The sequence below is a fragment of the Urocampus carinirostris genome, chromosome 6 (genome assembly GCF_059441175.1).
Source record: "Urocampus carinirostris isolate Australia breed hairy pipefish chromosome 6, RoL_Ucar_1.0, whole genome shotgun sequence".
NCBI lineage: Eukaryota > Metazoa > Chordata > Actinopteri > Syngnathiformes > Syngnathidae > Urocampus > Urocampus carinirostris.
This window is the reverse complement of record NC_142354.1, coordinates 7,891,506-7,912,607: the sequence shown is the minus strand read 5'-3', so window position 1 is coordinate 7,912,607 and position 21,102 is coordinate 7,891,506. Positions and strand designations below refer to the sequence as shown.

Here is a 21,102-nt window from a genome sequence, read left to right as displayed (position 1 = left end):
TTCCTCTTTACCTGTAGAGTAGGCTTAAACGTATTTGCTCAAGGCGTGTATTTCTAGTCAGTTTGATGTAGTCTCATAGTCTTCCTGTCTTTGTTTAAAGGTGTTGGTACTTTTCCAGGGGGGTGGTCTTTTGTCTTTGTCTCAACACACTAGCACTTTTCCATGTCTTGTGATTTCAATAAAACGCAAATGCAGACGGGGGATGACCGAGATTGAGATAGAGATTGCGTAAGAGAGTATGGAAAGATCTCATCTCCCTAGTTGCAACTGGTTTAAAACTTAAGTCTTTGCCTGGTGCATTTTCTTCTACGGTTAGCCAATATTTTTTTAGCTGTCCCACACTTCAGTGGACGTTTCAGAGAGCCAAGGTCAGATTAGAAGATGAGATTCATTAGAATATTATTACTATTATTTTATTTTTATACTGTAGATGTAGTAGCACTGAAGAACTTGACTTGTTCGAAAGATTTTAAGCATTTTCATTCCACTCAAAAATATATTTTGATCATCTACAAAATCTATTGTAGCACAAATTGGTCGTATCTCCTCTCTACTTCTCTTAAATGTGTGCGAGATACCAAAAATGCCCGGCCAAGATATGATTCTAGGCATTTATGTTCCTCATAATATATTTAGATATATCTTTTTAACAGAAGTATTAGCATAACTTGGTCGTGTCTCCTCTCTACCTTTTCATTATGTGCGTGAGGCACTGGAGAGGTCGGCTACGATTGAAAGCATTTATGTTCCTCATTAGAATGCATTTGGATTTTCTATAGAAGAAGTAGCACAAATTGGTCATGTCTCCTATTTACTTCTTCGTAATGTGTGTGAGGCACCCGAGAGCTCTGCTAATTGAAGATTTTAAGCATTTATGTTCTCATAAGAATACATTTTTACTCGATCATGTCTTCTTTCTACCTCTTTATTATGTGAGCAAGGAGGCATTGGAGAGCGTTCTAAGGATTTATGTTCCTCATTAGAATAATTTGGAATTGGGTCTACTGGTGAGCCCAAGAGCCAAGAAGTGTTCCGCAGGTTCGAGAGCGTTCTCCATCCGGGCACCGGTGCTGTGGAATGCTCTTCCCCCTGAGATCCGATCTGCAACCTCAGTGGAAATGTTAAAAATCTAAGCTTAAAACACACTTGTACTCTATAGCATATGAATAACCTATAATTTTTTGTTGACAATATCTCTGTACTATTTGTAATTGTAACATCCATTGCCGCCTGGTCATCATGAAAGGGGATTACCACATGTGCGGTCCTTTCTTAAGGTTTCTTCATTTTCCTCACTTTGAGGTTTTTGAGTTTTTCCTTGCCCTCATGTTGGTTTCAGGTCAGGGGATGGTGTAATAATAGTCTTAAATAATAGTTTGTGCAATAACCTGTGCAGCCCTTTGAGACTCTTTGTGATTAAGGGCTATACAAATAAAAATTACTTGACTATACACGCAGTAGCACATTTTGGTCATGTCTCCTCTTTACCTCTTCATAATGTGTGTAAGGCTCTGGAGAGCTCTGCTAAGATAGGATTCGAGGTATTTATGTTTCTTATTAGAATACATTTGGATTTTCTATAGAAGTAGTAGCACAACTTGGTCATGTCTCCTATTTACGTCTTCATAATGTGTGTGAAGCACTGGAGCATTTTTTTTGTACACATACTTACTAGAACAACTTGGGCTGGCTGTGCTAAATTGAAATAAATGGAGACTCACTATCTCGGTAAAGACTCCCGGCCTCATGAGGTTGATCATTTTGGCTACTTGGTAGACGTCGAGGAGATTTTCACTTTCCAGCTGCTGCGATAAAGTAGCGAGGGCGCACAGTAAACCCGCCGATACCGCGCCAAACCTGAAACGAAACGGCACGTTTTAGATTGTTGAATTTCCGTCTATTTATTAGTAAAATTATTTTTGCGTTACAAAATTCCTGGAGAACAAAACAGGACTTAGAAATGGAGGAATACATTTTCAAATGGTCTGAAGCTAAAATAAATATGGATATGGAGTGTCTCGGCAAAGTGTTTGTTTGCAAACTTTCAAGATTGCATAATTACTTTTTTTTTTCAGTAACGTGCAAAAAAATGGTCGTGAGATTATACACACATACTTATGTAACAGAGGTGGTCAAACTACACGTGCGGCCCATCGGACCTTTTCATCGAAAATAACAAAAAATGAGGTGACACTGACTCATCGTGGACAACGGTTGGTCCGTCCCGAACGGCTGCGGCCTTTTTGACGATGTCGACCAGCTCGAAGACGCTGCCGACGGCAATGTCGGGGTTTGGCCACCGGGGGCACTGAAAGTGGCGCACCTCTAATACGTAATCGTCCTATAAAAGGCAGAGCAGAAAAATCATTTAGACTAGAGATGCAACGGAAAATTTGGGACCAAAAGTGCATTTACAGTTTTAGACGAAAGAAAAAAAGCACAAATAAATAAATGTAGGCCTAGTGATGATTTCACATATAAGGTGAGGCGAGCCGTGTAGAGCTGGCTTTTACTCGGGGGCAGAGTTTCTGCTTCATTTTCATTTAGCAAAAATAAAGGAAAAGGCAAAGGTCAAAAAGAAGACAAACCTTTACATTTTTTTCTATGTTTATGTGTCTTTCTACATCCACGTTTTTTTTAGCAGCTCGCCAGACTTTGGCTAATATCTAGATATTAACGCTACTGAACTAACTTACTACAGTAGAGCAGTTTTAATTCGTAAACATGTAATTTGTGTGTCACATTCAGTCCATTCGTCCCGTGAGCTTGCTTCAAGCTTTTGTTAGCCACTAGCCAGACTTTTACTAACGTTTACAGAGCTAACTTACTACAGCTTAGCCATTCTAATTTATAGAGACGTATTTTCTGTGTAACACTCTGTCTGTTTGTCTCCCGAGTGTGTTACCCTCTAGCTGGACTCTGGCTAACGTGTATGTGCTCACTCACTTACTAGAGTTGAGGAGTTTTATTTTGTAAACACATAATGAGCTGCGTCAAAGTAACTTCATTCTCCCGGAAGTATTTATTAGCCACAAACGATACCTTGGCTAATGCTTCCATGCTAACACTATAGAGTGTTGTGGAATAATGAGGTCGGAGCTTATCGACATAATGAGGACACATTTGTTTGAACAGGATATTCCGGGCTTATTTCTCCCGAGTTTAAATGTCAGCGAAGCTGTCAGGAACTTGACTAGGTCACGGCGACTTTTGATGAGAAACATGCGGACGATTGCAAAAACACTGTCAATTCTTGGAAGCATGCGGCCAGTAAGAGAAAAACAACACGTGATATGGCTGACGTGATGTTATTGATCCGGAGGGTATAAGAATGCTGATTGTCTCGTAGACGAATGAGAACGCTGTTTTGAACGCTGACGAATATCAATAAACAACGTCTCCCTCTCCGTCAAACTTCTCTTCTTTGTGTATATTTCTGGGGCGAGGCAATACGGTCTGCTCCGCAAAGACCAAACATACTACAGTTGTGCCATTATAATTTTGAAACACGTATTTTCTGTCTAACCGTACGTTTGTCCCCAAAGTTTTGTTAGCCGTTAACCAGACTTAAGCTAATTTTTACATGCTAAAATTACAAAGTTCAATTACTAGTTTTAATTCGTAAACACATATAAGTTACATTCATTTTTTCTGTGCCTAAAGTGGATTGCCTGGCGCTAAACTACGTGCAGCAAGAGTTTAATTTGAAATTACTTTACTTTGGTGAATGCGCAAGTGCAACTCTTTCCTGTATTAAACTGCATCATCATCAATTCCATCCTACTCCTGTACTCTTGTTGCTATTCACTCTATCGTCTTTTAAAAGCTAGAATATCCCAAAAACGTGTCCTTAAAAAGCAAGGTAGCTGCTAAAAACTTGGATCAAAATAGTATAAACTTGTTTGTGTCATTTCCTTTTATCTAAGTTTTACAGCTTCCCTTATTACTTTGTCGTCTCACTGGATTTTTTTTAAAAATTGAAATGACTTTTTTGTTTTATAAGAATCGAATAAAAGAAAGACTTGTGATTAGCATTTAATAATACGCCTTTAAATATTGATTATTTCCTATCATAGCAAAATAAGTATTGTTAGTTTTTGCAGTTTTTGGCCAAAAGTTTTGGAACAATCAAATCATATTTGTTTTATTTGAGAGTATTTAACCTGTTTGGCTTCCAGGATGAAGTCGCGGATGTTGATGACTTCTTGACTGGACAGAGTGAGCGCCTCCTGGTGGAGGGGGGTGACGGTGAAGGCTTGGCAGTTGACCGCCTCCTCCCGACACGGCCAGTACACAAATTCGTCCTCTGCCTGAATCAAAATAAATTCAATGACTTTTCAGGTACAGTATTATTGGATATGGGGAGCGGTAACGCTAAAGGGAGAAGTAAAAACATGATAACCATGGGAACAAAGTACTTGCATTGTTACCCCTTGCTAAGGAAACCGGCTGTAGCTAATCAACGATCGGGGTGGTTGTTATAAATTCCGTTTTCAGTTTAAATGGAGATTATTTTCGTCATTGTGTATAAATGCATCAACAAATGTAAGCGTTTAGAAACAATGTTAAGCCAGCTATGCCCTCATTACCAATTCAGCTTTGAATTTTAGCTTTTCACTACAAATAATGTATTTATGTCATGATTACTGATGTGACTCAGCTGTGCCCGCTCCTTTGGTGCCAACCACTGCGGGTTCTGATTGGCTCCCTGTCACTATTTGAACCCTGTCCTGTCAATCCCCTGTTGTCAGTCCGTTTTCGAATCTCCGTGTATACTAGGCTAGCCTTTTTCAACCCTGACTCCCACCTGTCCCGTTTTTGTTCCCATCTGTCTCCCGCTTCGACCTGTTTGGATCCTGACCACGTCTGCTCTCCTGTTCTGGCTTGCGACTTGTTTCCGATCATGTCTTGCTCTCCCAGTCCCGGCTACTGACCAGTTTTCCGCCCCTGCCACCGCCATCGCTCGCTACGGAAGATCCACTTCCGTGTTCGGATTCAATCCGAGTACAAGAGCGACTTGCTTTACACGCCCAGAGAACACCAGATCGTTGGCGCAGCCCTTTCTCTCTCTTTCAATAAAACTTGTGATAAGCATTACGCAAGTGGGTCCTGTTTCCGTTCTGGTCCTGACAATTTATTTCATAAAAATTATTTTGTTAAAATTTCTCTCCTGTATGATAGCAAATTTTATAAACAAATGTAAGCAATTTAGAACAGTGTTAAGCTAGCTGCCCTCGTTATTAGCGAATTAGTTTGAAATGCTAACTCATCACTACAAACAATGTCTTTATTTTATATAAATTATATCGTTTAAACAGAAATATTATAATATATATATTTAAGCTTCTTGAAACAGTTTTAAGCTAGCTAGCTTGCCCTTTACCAATTTGGCTTTGAATGCTAGTTTATTACTGTATATAATGTATTTATTTTCTACAAATTATTTTGTTAAAATTTGCATCATTTCTGTCATTGTGTATAATAGAAAACTTATCTGCCAAATGGTATCATTTCCAGACAGTGTTAAGATAGCTAGCTTGCTAGTTCACCCCTTGTCATTAGCAATTTAGCTGTAAAACTCATGTCTTTAATATAAATTATTTAGTTAAAATATAGATGATTCCTGTCACTGTGTAGAATAGTACATTTGATTACCAAATTTAAGTGTTTTCAAACGGTGTTACGTAAGCTAGCTGGCGCTATAAATGCTAGCTCAGCCCAACAAATAATGACTTCATTTCCTGTTATGTGGTTTTTCAAGGGTTTTTCGGGGCGTAACAAAACATTTGCTACGTATTATTGGCTTTTAGGCCGGTTACCAATCCGTGGTTGGCGGGCAGCATGACAATCATTTGCGCGTTGTGGTCCCAGATCATCCTCCAGAAATCTTTGGTGGTGTGGGGCAAAGGATGTTGGGTAATGATAAATTCCTGACTGCGGTAGTGACCCTGCGAAATAACCGAAAAAATGTTAAATTTCGAATTTGAAAATGGAAGATTTGTTATCCTGACCGTGATGTAAGAAGCGTTGATGTAATCGCTGCCTTTGACGCTGGGCAACGGGGATAAGATCACACGGGCGTGTTCCGCTGTTCCCCCCCAAAAGAATTGGAACAATATTTCTTCAGAGCACAAACGGAAAAAGTCTCCTGTCCTGTCTAGAAATAAATTGCTACAAATATATACTATATCATATTGACTATTTGCATGTGATATGACCTAGCCATCCCTGGCAGAACGAGAACCATGACGGACGGCAAGACCACCCTTGTGGACAACACTTTAATAGGCATTTCTCTTGGCCAAATTTAAGTAAATTTTAGGCACTTTCAAGGCCAATTTTTCATTTTTTTTCCCAGTACCTTCAAAGGAAAAATCCAGCGCTGGGCTTTGATGACTAAAATAAAGTTGTTCTCTTGCTGGTAGTACATACTTTGTACTATTTTGATCTGTTCAATGATCTACGGGTTTTTTGTGTCAATAGGCTGCTATAAACTGACACAAATTCTGCCTCAACGATGCACGCGCAGCTTGGCCACGTCACATTTGTTTACAAAGAGGGAAAGGGCTCGAGAGTGAATACTGGAGTTCAATTCGAAAGACCAAAAAAAAGAAAAAAAGAATACTTAAAAAGCTGAGAAATTAGCCAAATTTGGACTCTTAAATAATATTGATTACTCCAAAGCAAAGTTTATTCAATCTTTCAATCTTAGAGACTTCTGATCTTTTGTTTTCCCTATTATTTTTTTTAATATATTTTTGGCGGGTTTTTTTTTTTAGAAGATATGCGTCGAAATTGGTTAAAATAGAATTGTAAATCGTTATTTTTTTCATGTTATCATTTATTTAGAGCACTGAAGAATTCATATTTCTAATTGATATTTTATTGTTACTCCATAGCATATGAATAACCTACTCTTCTCGTCGGCTGAAAAATAGTCTGTGTAATATAGTGTAATATTCTGTGAAGCCCTTTGAGACTCTTCGTGATTTAGGGCTATACAAATAAAAATGACTTAACTTTTTTTGAATTTTCAAGGAATTTGTGTTGTTGTTCCACTCGAAATCTGTTCAGGGTATAATAGTCTAAATTTGTTTTGTAGCTGACATTTTTTGTAGATCTGTGAAAATTTCAATTTACATTTCGGGTGTTTTTCAGGGATCACCTGCAAAGCAGATGAAATTACTAGTTAAATTATTTGGTGCATACTGTTTATCATTGTTTATAATACAAATTATTTTTTTTTTCTTATCACGCAAAAAGATCTAGCTAACGTGGAGCTACCCGGAGCTAGCGCCGTTAGGACAGACAGAGACACAAAAGCCTGCGGAAAGCGGAGAGGAGGCGGACTCGCTTTCTACGTGAACACGAGGTGGTCTAACCCTGGGCACAAAGATTTCCATCTGCTGCAGGGACGTCGAACTTTTGGACTAGCGTGTGACGTCATCCACTCCGCTGTGGCTTAACTACAACACAGCACCCGGAGGCCATCCTGTTAATCTGTTAATAATCAACAAAAGGATACTGCTGGAAGTGTGAATTTCTCTACGGGGATGGATAAAGTATCTATCTATCTATCTATAACAACTGCTTTTCAAAAAAAGAGACGAATTTCCAATGACGCGTCTAATAAACAAATCCTCACTAGGGGGCAGTAATGCTTACATACCAACTCGATAATGAAGAATGGAGACACAATCGGCGTCATTTCCACACACACTTTTTATTTTTTTATTTATTGCATGGTCTATTGAGTCCGACGGAATAGATTAAAGCATTTTGAAGGACTTCAACCAAAATTCAAGCATTTTTCTGACCTTGAAAACGGAACATTAAAATTCAAGCATTTTCAAGGTTTTCAAGGAACTGTAGGAAGCCTAAAACTAATATCAATAAGCACAGAAGAATATAATCACCACTTTTTACCATGGTGATTTATTGCTGTGCTTACCGGCAACCCTAACCCGGTTTGGAATTTCATTATATATATATACATATATATATATATATATATATATATATATATATATATATATATATATATATATATATATATATATAATGTACATATAGATGAAATCATCGGGTGAAGTCGTAAACTTTTTCGCAATTATAATACAATAAATTCTCTATGATACTTTGAAAATGAACAAACAAAACATAGATTATAACCTTAATATACAGTATTGCTTGGAGACTCTTTAAGCTCCAGCTTACTCACTTAAAAAAAAAGCCTCATGCGTAATGATTGATATCACCGGGATATTTCCCTTCCATTTTCTGCCCCACTCCCACCTCCGCCACAAAAATGTCACAGTTGTATCCAACCATGTATAGTGTAAGTCTATGCTTTTGTCAAGCCCAGGAGTCAGCAAAAAGCAGCTCTGGGGCCGCATGTAGCGCTTTAGCGCTCTTTAGTGGCTCCCTGATGCTTTTTCAAAAATATTTGATAGTGGAAAAATAATTTGGAGGACAAACATGACGCAAATATTCGAAATGTTTTCCAATGAATATTACCTCTATACAATATGTGTTGCCTTCCTTATATATTTGGGGGGGGGTGGGGGGCGTTGTACACAAAGTACTTCTGCATATACAGTAAACGTGAACTTCAACATGAATAATTTTAGCATTGTAGCAATTGTAACTTACAAGGCACCACAGAGGAAATGTGATTCTTGTCTCTGTTGCTCTCCTTCTGAGAAGTGAAGCACTCCACCCATCTGCTGTTGCATTGCGTAATCAACTGGAACGTACCAAAAATGAAGAAGTCAAGTCACAATTATTTGTGACGCCCTTAATCACAAAAATGTCTCAAAGGACTGCACAGGATTACAATGACACAATTACCTGATCTTAAACCAACAAGAAGGGGGGCATCATGCATAACGCGTATATTGGAATCTATATTCTCCAATTACAACAACCCAATTGCTAGAATATTTCCAGATTTGATTGCAGTCCCCTCATTCAAAGAATACAAAACAGTAGACCTCCGGGATACGGCGCCCCCGCTTTATGTCGCTTTTACTTTACCTACCATGTGGAATACGATGTTTTTTGGCCCATATTTACGTCATTCTTCCCACTACAGTATAGTCCAAAAACTTTGAACTTAGTTTCGTCTTAAAGATGTCTGTCAGTCATTTGCCAACGTCATATAAGACGCCGGTCCGCTATTCGCCTGCGTCACGGCATCACGAAAATAGCAATGTTTTATTTGATGAACTCTCTCCCACTATGCCTTTATCTTTTAGCATTCATGTCGAGCGAGTTGTCGATATCATGCCGTATTCCTATACTTTATTTATTGGCCATGAGTCCTAAGACTTGTGATGCGACAGGGAGAAGCAAAAAGATGACAACCATGGAAATGAAGTATGCGAGTGTCAAATGTCAAATTTCTGTAGTATTTTACCTGGTTGTATTTCTGTTGTGGACACATAAGGGGACATTTTTTTTTAAACGAGTTGTACTTTTTTTACCATTATATATCATTTTAGTTTGGCAGGCAGGTCGTTTGCCCATCTCTGTGGTACAGCCTAACAGAGGTCTCTGACAGAATAAGAGACACACAATGCATACTTACTAGAACGGGATTTAAGTAACGGGTTCAATGTAGCCTTAAGTACCAGAGTAAGAGTAGTTTCTTCTTCACAAATCAACTCAAGTAAAAAGTATAGTGATTCGTATAAAATATCCCAAAACTTACTCAAGTAAATGTAAGGGAGTAAATGTAACTGGTTACTCCCCACCTCTGATTTAGCGTGCCGAATCGTGTGAATTTGCGTCACCTGAAACTCTCTGTGTATCCGCGTGCAGCCGCCGTTAGCGTAGCCGTGTAGCCTAGCGGCCGCCACCTCTGTCTCGCCGCTTAAGATGGCTTCTTTCAAGGCCTCGTGGATAAACACGTATTGTTCCTGGACGGGAACAGAAACATGTCTCTCTTTCCCGTTCAACAGAGAAAGCCCAAAATGTCCTCATTTGTCGTGGCAGTGTGACGCCAGAAATGACATCTTAGCGTTTCTGTCAAATTGGCCTCAAATCCCAATCCTAGACCTACTCAAAGTCAATTGAATGCTCTACTTTGGTCTCTTTTGAAAGGGAACAGTCTCAATGTTTTATTATCTGAGTTGGAACACACACAAATAGAAGCTTTTTATTCTCGCTTGAATTTTTCTTTGCAATCAAATGCCCTCAAAAGAGTGTAGCATGGGCGTCTTAGCTGGAAAACAGCTGGGACAATAGCTTGACCTGGGTTCAGGTTCAATTTGAAAAACTAAACATTGTATTTTACACATTTTCTAATGGTAGGTTTCCAACGGTGGCCATTTGGAGATGACCAGTTTACTCCTCTAAAACATTTGCAAAAATGTATTTTACTTCGGGTAATTTCTAGACATTGTGAAAGAGTTGTAAATGTTTGATTTCTCTTTCCAGAAGTCAATCGTTGATTGTGAACACTTGCGCGTGATCGTCACGCGTAAAATTGGATCACGATTGGTGTTGTACACGTTTCATTGGCTAACCAATGTGTCAATTCACGTTTGAATCGATCACCGTTGGTCATGACATGTTTTTTTTTTTTCCTAAGACAGGCCCTCGTAGGTTGTCACAGGCTAAAAACTGAAAAAAAGCTTGCAATTGGCCAAGAGTAGTGTCTATCAAAAGGTCAGAAAATAATGGCTGTACTGGAAATCATCTGATAAGTCTGTTTATTTTTAAAGGGGACTAATGAAGACAAAAAGAGATTACAGCAAGGGTCGTCAACTGATGCACCGATATCTGTGGGCATTATGGTGTGTTTTGAGTCAATAATTTACACGGCTGGATTCACTGGGCTTTTGTGAATGTGACCACGCCACATTTGCGGGGAATCGCGTCATTTGTAGAAGTTCCCAGTACTTTTGGGTGAGTTATGACGCTTTATAGTTTTGGGGTATTTGGTTTAAGACTGACAGTAGCGTCTCTGTGATGAGTACATTTTGAAATAGCGTATCTTGAACCCCAAGAGTTGAAGCTCTCCGATGAAGTGTGGAATGACCGATTTCACGACCGGTGACATCTTGAAGAGACCATTTTGCTTCTGAAGTTATATACTATTCTATCCACTGTTTTTTCTTAAATAAGCCAAATATACTTGTCCTAAATCTGACTTCAGTGTTGGAGTGTGAACTCTGAAAGGAGGGTGTCGTAAACCGCGCTTTGCAATAGAATGTGCCTTTTCTTCCATTCTGTGCAGATAACGATGACTTATCACCTCGCCTGGGGGTTGGAGTGTGTGTCTGGCACTATTCTGTCTGGAGGGCGATGACCTATCACCTCTCCTCCCATTCTTCAAGAATAGGATTGGGAAATTTGCATCGGCGACAGCGCGGACCAATCGACAGTGCGGACCAATCGGTAGCGGCTTGGTCATGGGGCGTGAACATTTCATCCGCATGTGTTATAACATGGGAAAACTTTGGAACCCCCTCGTCTTCTACACACGCACGGCAGAAAGACCCGATTTGTTCTATTCTTTGATTCGGCTAAATAAATTAGTGTAATACATTAGGCTCAATAACTTCTACGGCTTATGGACATGCTCCAACTGTAAGGGTTTAGACAAGACACGTGAAGTGTCTTCGGAGTCAGATTTCAGGCTAATAAATGTTAAAACCTTACACTTCTCAACAGTAAACATGAAGGGGTTAAGTCCAAATGGGGACAGGGTTGCACACCAGATTCAGAATGTAAACAAGCGGAGAGCAAATGCGGAACCTCGGTCTGGACCAAGTAGTTTCTCTGAGAGCGGATGTGCTTGAGGAAGCCGAAGACGTTGACCAGGCCTTGGTCCCGGATCCTCTTCAGCATGCTGTCCATCACCATGAAGGTCCCGGTTCGCCCCACGCCGGCGCTAAAGATACACAACCGGGAAGAACTTTTTAAAAGCAGCGAGCGTTTGTCCTTTCTTATCTTTAAAAATATTTCCTTATGCCTTTTCCATCACAGGAAAGAAGATCAACAAATGGGTTTTTGGTCAACGAGTAAATAAATAATAAATACTGTAGTCATGGCTGTGACAAGATGTACACTATTTCTTTATTTTCAAGAGGGTTAGAACCAACCAATATTGTAATAATCGATGAATCGGTCGATTATTCTTACCATGAATCAGATTTTTTTTTCTAAATCCGATATTTAAATATTTCAGTTTTGAACAGATAGAGAAATATTCTAAATATTCTGTAATATTAAACATTATAAATCCAGGTGTGTCGAATAAGAACAACAAACAATAATCAGTGTCTGAAATAATGTCTGCCCGGATGCCCAGGGCGTCTTTTACGCCGGGCGCACAACTTACAAAATGTCTCCGCTGGGGTGGCCGACAACTTTTCAAAAAAACCCAAAAATATCCTTTGTTTTTTTCTTTCTTCCTTTTTTTTCCCAAACATTTGCTAACGATTTAGAAATCCTCGTTTGGTTTAGAAATTTCAGTTCGTTAGGCAATTTGCATACTCAGCAGCCAATCAAAAGCCTGCATCGTATAACTTATAACTCGAGCGTTATAAGGTCGTGCATTTACATATCATTTCCCAAAGTAGAAGCACAGAGAACACAAGAAAAATTGAGAAGTGGTTAGGAATCAAGCGAAAATCTCAGCCCCAGAAGAAAGATTCAAAAGAAGCTCAAGAAATGGATGACGCTCCAAAACGTAAACATACATTAAAAGCATGGTGGAAAGAGGAGTTCACGTGGCTTGTAGCAGACGAGGCAACGCAAACATTGCATGAATAAAGATGAGTCAATACAGGTACATACTGAAGGCAGATGGAAAACAGCCATGTCATATACATGCAATGAATGTTATAAGTAGATTCATAATAAACTTCATTTTAAAGTCTTGTTCTGTTATATATTCTGAATTATCAATCCTTAATACATTGCAAAAATGTTTATTTTTTTGCCATGAGTCGTCTTATTGTGTTTCAAGTTGTGAAAAATGGGGCAGGCAACTTTGTGGCTCGGCCGGCAACTTTTCAGAGTTCTCTTCCCTGGTCGCCGCCAACTTTTTCTCATGAGTTTCAGACACTGCAAAAATACATACAAATATATGCTTTTCACCTGCAAATATACAGGGAGTGCAGAATTATTAGGCAAATGAGTATTTTGACCACATCATCCTCTTTATGCATGTTGTCTTACTCCAAGCTGTATAGGCTCGAAAGCCTACTAGCAATTAAGCATATCAGGTGATGTGCATCTCTGTAATGGGAAGGGGTGTGGTCTAATGACATCAACACCCTATATCAGGTGTGCATAATTATTAGGCAACTTCCTTTCCTTTGGCAAAATGGGTCAGAAGAGGGACTTGACAGGCTCTGAAAAGTCAAAAATAGTGAGATATCTTGCAGAGGGATGCAGCACCCTTAAAATTGCCAAGCTTCTGAAGCGTGATCATCGAACAATCAAGCGTTACATTCAAAATAGTCAACAGGGTCGCAAGAAGCGTGTAGAAAAACCAAGGCGCAAAATAACTGCCCGTGAACTGAGAAAAGTCAAGCGTACAGCTGCCAAGATGCCACTTGCCACCAGTTTTGCCATATTTCAGAGCTGCAACATCACTGGAGTGCCCAAAAGCACAAGGTGTGCAATACTCAGAGACATGGCCAAGGTAAGAAAGGCTGAAAAACGACCACCACTGAACAAGACACACAAGCTGAAACGTCAAGACTGGGCCAAGAAAAATCTCAAGACGGATTTTTCTAAGGTTTTATGGACTGATGAAATGAGAGTGAGTCTTGATGGGCCAGATGGATGGGCCCGTGGCTGGATCGGTAAAGGGCAGAGAGCTCCAGTCCGCCTCAGACGCCAGCAAGGTGGAGGTGGGGTACTGGTATGGGCTGGTATCATCAAAGATGAGCTTGTGGGGCCTTTTCGGGTTGAGGATGGACTCAAGCTCAACTCCCAGTCCTACTGCCAGTTTCTGGAAGACACCTTCTTCAAGCAGTGGTACAGGAAGAAGTCCGCATCCTTCAAGAAAAACATGATTTTCATGCAGGACAACGCTCCATCACACGCATCCAAGTACTCCACAGCGTGGCTGGCAAGAAAGGGTCTAAAAGAAGAAAAACTAATGACATGGCCTCCTTGTTCACCTGATCTGAACCCCATAGAGAACCTGTGGTCCCTCATCAAATGTGAGATTTACAAGGAGGGAAAACAGTACACCTCTCTGAACAGTGTCTGGGAGGCTGTGGTTGCTGCTGCACGCAATGTTGATCGTGAACAGATCAAAGCACTGACAGAATCCATGGATGGCAGGCTTTTGAGTGTCCTTGCAAAGAAAGGTGGCTATATTGGTCACTGATTTGTTTTTGTTTTGTTTTTGAATCTCAGAAATGTATATTTGTGAATGTTGAGCTGTTATATTAGTTTCCCTGATGAAAATAAATAATTGAAATGGGTATACATTTGTTTTTTGTTAAGTTGCCTAATAATTATGCACAGTAATAGTCACCTGCACACAAAGATATCCTCCTAAAATAGCTAAAACTAAAAAAGCCCCACTCCAACTTCCAAAATATTCAGCTTTGATATTAATGAGACTTTTGGGTTCATTAAGAACATGGTTGTTGTTCAATAATAAAATTAATCCTCAAAAATACAACTTGCCTAATAATTCTGCACTCCCTGTAGAAAATACTCTTTCCCTACCGCCTCATCCAAAGATCATATTATATTTGGACTTACCATACAAAACAAAAAAGAAAGAGCAATACATTTCATTTTAAATATAGAAAATTATTTCTAAAATGTCGACTCACTTCAGATAATGTTGTCTTCAAGTTAGGTTTTTGGGGTTAAATCTTTGAATATGATCAACATGCCCCTTGTGTTGAGGTGAAAATGTCCTCATTGTTATTTTTATTTTTACTCTATATCATTTATTCATTTGTTGTCATGTGATTTGCTCTGTATTTCTGCAGCAGTTTCTGTTCCCTTGATACTTGTTTAACTGTTTCATGCTGATTTGGTTCGTGATTATGCAACATTCAATAAAAAAGGGCCTAAATATGGTCACAAAACGCCCTCTGTTGGCCATAAATGGTACTACAACCCTGCAACTTCACGCTGACATCCAATGCACTTATTAGCATTGATTTCACGTCCTCAGTGGCTCATAAAACGCTCAACACGAGGAATGGATGAGGTCATGAGTTGCCAAAGCTTTAAATAAGCGATCCTGTATCGATTCGTTGTTGCAGCCCTAATTTTTAAGAAAGCTTCCCAACCTGCAGTGTACGACGAGGGGTCCCATTTGGTCGGTCTGCGCAGCCGAGGAGCGTCGAACGAAGGTGAGGACGGGCAGCGCGTAGGCAGGGACGCCCATGTCCGGCCACTCCGTGTAGTGGAATTGCAGCACCTCGCGCTCCATTTGGGTTCGGGTCTCGGCGTTGGGGTCCTACACCGCCCCAAAACCAAGTCAGGGTCAAGATGGGTTCAGAAATACGATTGATGAATGAAGGGAAGTGTACCGTCTCGGCGTAACGGAGCGTAAAACGTCTTTTTGTATAGCAGGCTCGGACGGTGCAGCTCTTCAGGGTGACCAGCAGGAGGCCGTATTGTCGGCTGCCCTCCGGACCGGGCCAGTATTGCTCGCATTTCCTCTGAATAAGGAAAAACACACATGTTGAGTTCGGGGTCCCCAAAGGGGTGCTCAGGAGTCACAGGTAACCCCTGAAGAACACTTGAATAGCCTCTCTCTATGTCTTTCTTTATTTCTCTCTTCCTTTCTTTTCTTACTCTGCCTTTCTACGTCTGCCTCTCACTCTTCCTTTTTCTGTCTTTTGCTTACCATTTTTCTCTCTTATTTCTTTCTCTATTTCTCTCTCCTCAGCTCCGTTTCTCTTTCTCTCCTGCTTAATTTTTATTCTCTCTGTTATCCCTCTGTATCCTCTCTCCCTCTATTCCCTTTTCTCTCTCTCCATTTCCTATTCTCCATCTCTCTATTCCCTATTCTCTCCCCCTCTCTATCCCCTATTATCTCTCTCTCCCCCTCTCTACTCTCTCTCCCTCTATTCCCTCTCTCTCTTCCCTATTCCGTCTCTCTCTCTTCCCTATTCCGTCTCTCTTCTCTATTCCATCTCCCTCCCCTACCCGCCATCTCTCTTTCCTATTCCCCCTCTCTCTCACTTTGTTCCACTGTCTTTCTCCCTTTCTCTCACTCTCTCTGTCATACACTCTCTCACTCCGTCTCTCTCTCGCTCTGAAACTCTCTCCCTCACTCTGTCTGTCTCTCCTACACTCTCTCTCACTCCGTCTGTCTGTCTTTGTTTAAGAATATTTGCACGTTTTAAAAAAAAGTTGTACTTTGTCGTGTCATTTGTGTTTTGTATTGATTTTTCAAAAACGACTTTTTGCTGCTCCCGTGCGGTAAATCATGAAACAGCAGGAAAGACCTTAGAAGAAAAGAAACACTTTTGGTCCCAGGTTTGTGCGACTCACTCGTCCTTTTTCCATCAAGTTGGTGATCATGACGATAACGCCCGTGTCTTGCTCCCACACCATCCTCCAAAAGTCCTCAAAAGTGGATTTGAGGGGCCCCTGAGTTGCGATGTACGACCTGGGCCCGTCGTAACCCTTAAAAAAAACATTTTTTTTTCAATTTACTTTCGTTTTGCTATTTGCACATGTACAAAAACACAAAAAGTACTGTTAGTCCAACTGTAGTTTCTTGAATGTCCAGTAGGAAGAGCTCTTAGCCTTTAAATGGCTGAATAACGTTTGCTTTGGACGATAATTCATTGCATTAAGTTTCCTTTCATATGTTTATAATAAATAGGTCGAGATTAATAATGATAATAATGATAGGTTTAAAGACGATTAATAGTTAAATTTGGGTTACTTTCTGTTTATGGTTAGCAGTCAGAAGACCAGTGTCAAACAAATGTGCTAAAATGTCATAAAGGAGTTGAAACAGAAGTCGATGAGTTTGTTGTTTCCTGTGGTTTTATTTTAACTTAAATTGTATACATTTTTAAACCAAGTTTAAGAGATAAACCCATCTGTAAGTTTTAGACTTTGTCCAGCAGGTGGCGCTCTTGTTCTTTGAATCATCGAAGAACATTTTACATAGCGACATCAATATTTATTTACGATACATTTTTTGACCCAAGGTGTTTGTACTTAATTGTATCGTGATATATTAAAATGATTAATAGTTTGGTACGTGACTTGCCAAATAGTCACTTCCTGTTTTCGGTTCCTAGTCATTAGTTTGACGTGCGAACCAACCAAAGATTGTGTAAAAACTATTAGAAGATTTAAGAGAAGTTGTATGATAAGTGTTTTTTCCTACTTCAATTGTTTATAAACACTATAAAGCTAAGCTCAATGAAAAAAAAAATTACTTAAAAAAATCAGTGAAAAGACGGTTTGACTTCATTATGAAGTGGTTGTGTTTAAAGATGTTGAAGAAACGTCTTTCGTGGGCAAAATTGGACCCACTTCCAACAAAATATCCAAAACATCACAGTTTATGTGTGGCGCAACAAGGGTTGCTGACAAGTTAAAATGTTATATTTGGGGATTTATATTGTGTAATCCGTATTTGAAGTTTGAAGTTTATTATTTTTCAGGGTACAGTATTGAGTTTTGTATAGCAGGAAGAGTAAGTGAAGTGCCAGTATATCACTACTAGATGGCAAAGTCTCACAGGACCTCACGTGATTTGATGAGACTTGCTCAATGAATGATTCTTATTGTCAAAAATTAAATGTTGTGGTGTGAGACTGACATTTATCATCTATTTTGCAGATGAGGTAAAACAACAACCAAATAAACTAAAATATATAAAACAAATGTGTAACACCCGCTGGAGCTAGAGCTAGACCATCCATCTGGGTCCTGTTACATATGGACTTGATTTGGTCCAATTTTAGATGGGTTGAACAAGGCCCAATTTTTGACGTCTATTTTTGGGCTAAAACAGGTCTAAAATACACCAGACCAGAATTTGGAGTCCAACAGACTTACTGTGCAAAGCATTACATGATATTCTGAAGCAGGGGGTGTCAACGTTGTCCTTTTGTGTGTCAAGAACAAAAGTTCAAATTCAGAAACACGACAAGATCATTTCTTCCTCATGCCATGAGGATCTTTAACTCCACCCGGGGGAGTAAAGGCCCACATTAAAACCCCAAACCCTCAATTGCATATGACCCTATTTTTATTACAGTTTGTATTTTCTGTAGCAGTATTGAAATATTCTATATCAACACGTTATATTTGGTATTTTTGTACTCCATTTCTTTATTTTATTATTTTATTTTTCAACACAAGGATACTGCTGGAATTGTGAATTTCCCTATGGGGATGAATAAAGGATCTATCTATCCTTTATAGCTAGCCATTTAGTTTTGGTCTGTCTCCCTTAGCTAGCTAACTTCTATTTTTTACTTGAGTATAAACTTTACATTACAAAATTATTATTGTTGTAATAATTGTATTTGGCATTTTGATTCTATACAAACCAAATTACATATTTACTTTACGGCCATGTTCTGAACTTTTTTTTCCAGTGTCAAATTGGAGCCATCCATTATTTTCAGTCCCAATGTGGACTGAACTTGGACCCAGTTTCTGAGTTTTTTTAGATGAGGGGTTGGTGCGATAATAGTCTGGGGATTGCAATAATCTGTGGTCTGTGCAGCCCTTTGAGTCTCCTTGTGATTAAGGGCCAAACAAATAAACATAACTTGACTTGAGGTTTTAGAGTTTGTCCTTGCCCTCATGTAGGGTTTAGATCAGGGGATGGTGTCATAATAGCCTGTGGTTGACAATAATCTGTGGTCTGTGCAGCTCTTTGAGACTCTTTGTGATTAAGGGCCAAACAAATAAACGGGTCTTGACTTGACTTCAGACGAGCGAATTTAAAATTGCTCTTGGACAGAAATGGACCAAAACACGAAAATCAACGTTATCGGAGGGTATGTTAAAAAACAAACAAACTCACGTCCACGTAGTTGGCATTGATGTAGTCGGCGAGCTTGGAATCTTTACCCGCCGAAGTTCTCAACTTGACTCTGCTGTGGTCGTCTGTGTACACATTGGAAAAGGATTTTTGGTCGCTTCTGTTCGGATGGTCGTATTTTCTCCTTTTCCGAATTGAGAAATAGTATATAAAAAGTACTACTCGTGTGTAATATAAAATTAATAATCATTAAAAATAAATATACATGTATAGGAAAAATGACATTTGATTTACTGTGCCGTGACTAGAGCTGGTACGGCGGGGTATCGGGAGGATGCAGGAGGGGGAGGAGATGTCTACAGCGAATTACAGATGGAACTTGTGAGGATAGTCCTGCCCTTAGAATATTTCCCTGCTTGAATAACCTTCTTATTTTAATAATTGTCCCGATTGTAGTTGGGTTTTAAATGTGACCGCTAGATGTCAGCAAAGATAGCCCCCACTCACAAACCAGATGTAGCTGTATTCTTTCGATCTTTCATGCTTTCTTCTCTTTTTTCCTGTGTCTATTTTTTCTCTCTTTCATTGTCTCTCTTCAATCCTTTCTTTCCTTACCTCTTACTTTCTCTCTCTTTTTAGCTGGCTCTCTTTTCCTCCCCATTTCATTCTCTCTCCTATTACTGCGATCTTCTTTCCTTTCTATTTCTTCCTTCTTTTTCTCTTTCTTTGTTTCTCCCTCTCGTTTTCCCTGTCGCTCTCTTTCCCCTCCATTTTTGTCTTTTTCTCCTTCTCTCCCTTTCTATTTCATTCTCCCTACTTTCATTTCTCATTCTCTCTCCCTCTTTCTTTTTTTCTCTTTTTTAAATTACCATTCCGGCTTTTTCTACCCTGTGGCCCCTGAGCCAAAATGAGTTTGACATCCCCGGGTCACAGCCTCAGCGATGTGTGTTTGCCTTCTTATTTCTTGCTCATCGCAAGCTTTGTTTCCAGAGTTATCTTATAATTGCTTCTCCCTTTGGCATCACTGCAAGTCTTTTGTTGTTGATGGTGTATAGTGGGAACATTATGTAAAGAGGCCTAAAATACGGTGTAAGGCGGGGTGGCCGTATCCCGGGACGCTACTGTATTCCACCTTTCTTGTTCTTTACTGTTACCCACAAGCCAAAATATTGATGTAGCGATTCTTGTGCTTGTTTTCGGGCCGTTCGGAGTTTTCAGACTTGTGCTGCGTTTCGGAGGCACAGCGCTGGATTTCCTAAGAAAGACACACAAATATACAACAATTTGAATTCTGTGCACAATTAACCTCAATATCAAATCATGAATTATGTCTGCCTTTTTGGATTTTTTCACTACATTGGTCCCTCTACTTAGGAATGTCTCTACATATCAAAGTTCCAGGTGAAAAAGAACCTGACGGAGAAAATATGGCCTCTCGTTACAAAGGCCTTTCAGGATACTAAGTCAAAAATCCAGTACACGCTACCAAAGTTCTACCCGGCAACTCAAGGCCTATGCTTGAATCCCAGCATGCTCTTCGTCTCCCCTTCCCGCTCTATATGGTAGCGCTATGAAGAGCTATCTGTCACAATAGACCCCACGAAAGACATGTAGAAAAATGGACAAGGAGAAAAGAAGAAGAGAATATTTCTGGCCATCCAAACTAGGAAAAAAATGATGAAAAGGTATGAAATCACACGTGGCCGTGCAAGAGGAGTTCAGAGACAACAAGTAGGAGGACGCAGGCATCTTTCCATCAGCCCAAATGAATGACATTTTGGCAAAATTCCTATGAAGTCTCAGAATTTGTGGAAAAGAATCGTCCAGGAAAAATGTTGACAAGTCAGGCTATCGCTACATCTGCGACCGATCCTTGAAAGCCGGCAGAAGCAGACATCGTTGGATCAGTTTTCAAAAGCAGATGTCAATGGATCAGTTTTTCGAGAAACGCCAGGCAAAAAAATCACTGCTGAGGACCAGTAAACAAAAAGGCCAGTTAAAAGGTATATGGATATTTGGATTATTTTCTTTAATTTTTGTTTTTTTGACATGATGTGCCTCTCGTTTCATGTTTATTGTGTGGTCGTCTCATTTTAATATGTATTTTTTTAATGTTCTGATGCTCCTTTTCGATTTACATC

The 21,102-nt window shown here is 39.6% G+C and overlaps 1 protein-coding gene across 1 annotated transcript in view; it reads right to left on the bottom strand.

Annotated features, from left to right (window-relative positions):
• LOC148363704 (receptor-type tyrosine-protein phosphatase gamma-like) overlaps positions 1 to 21,102 on the bottom strand; it is a 146,330-nt gene that overhangs the window by 4,445 nt on the left and 120,783 nt on the right. The window contains exons 16-28 of the mRNA XM_088337706.1: positions 20,120 to 20,216; positions 19,004 to 19,086; positions 16,495 to 16,629; positions 15,525 to 15,656; positions 15,282 to 15,451; positions 11,764 to 11,899; positions 9,795 to 9,920; positions 8,653 to 8,746; positions 6,012 to 6,088; positions 5,820 to 5,948; positions 4,164 to 4,310; positions 2,199 to 2,341; positions 1,722 to 1,857 (exon numbers count right to left, since the gene is read on the bottom strand). Of these exons, the coding sequence (XP_088193832.1) occupies positions 1,722 to 1,857; positions 2,199 to 2,341; positions 4,164 to 4,310; positions 5,820 to 5,948; positions 6,012 to 6,088; positions 8,653 to 8,746; positions 9,795 to 9,920; positions 11,764 to 11,899; positions 15,282 to 15,451; positions 15,525 to 15,656; positions 16,495 to 16,629; positions 19,004 to 19,086; positions 20,120 to 20,216 (1,605 nt within the window). The remainder of the gene's footprint in view (positions 1 to 1,721; positions 1,858 to 2,198; positions 2,342 to 4,163; positions 4,311 to 5,819; positions 5,949 to 6,011; positions 6,089 to 8,652; positions 8,747 to 9,794; positions 9,921 to 11,763; positions 11,900 to 15,281; positions 15,452 to 15,524; positions 15,657 to 16,494; positions 16,630 to 19,003; positions 19,087 to 20,119; positions 20,217 to 21,102) is intronic.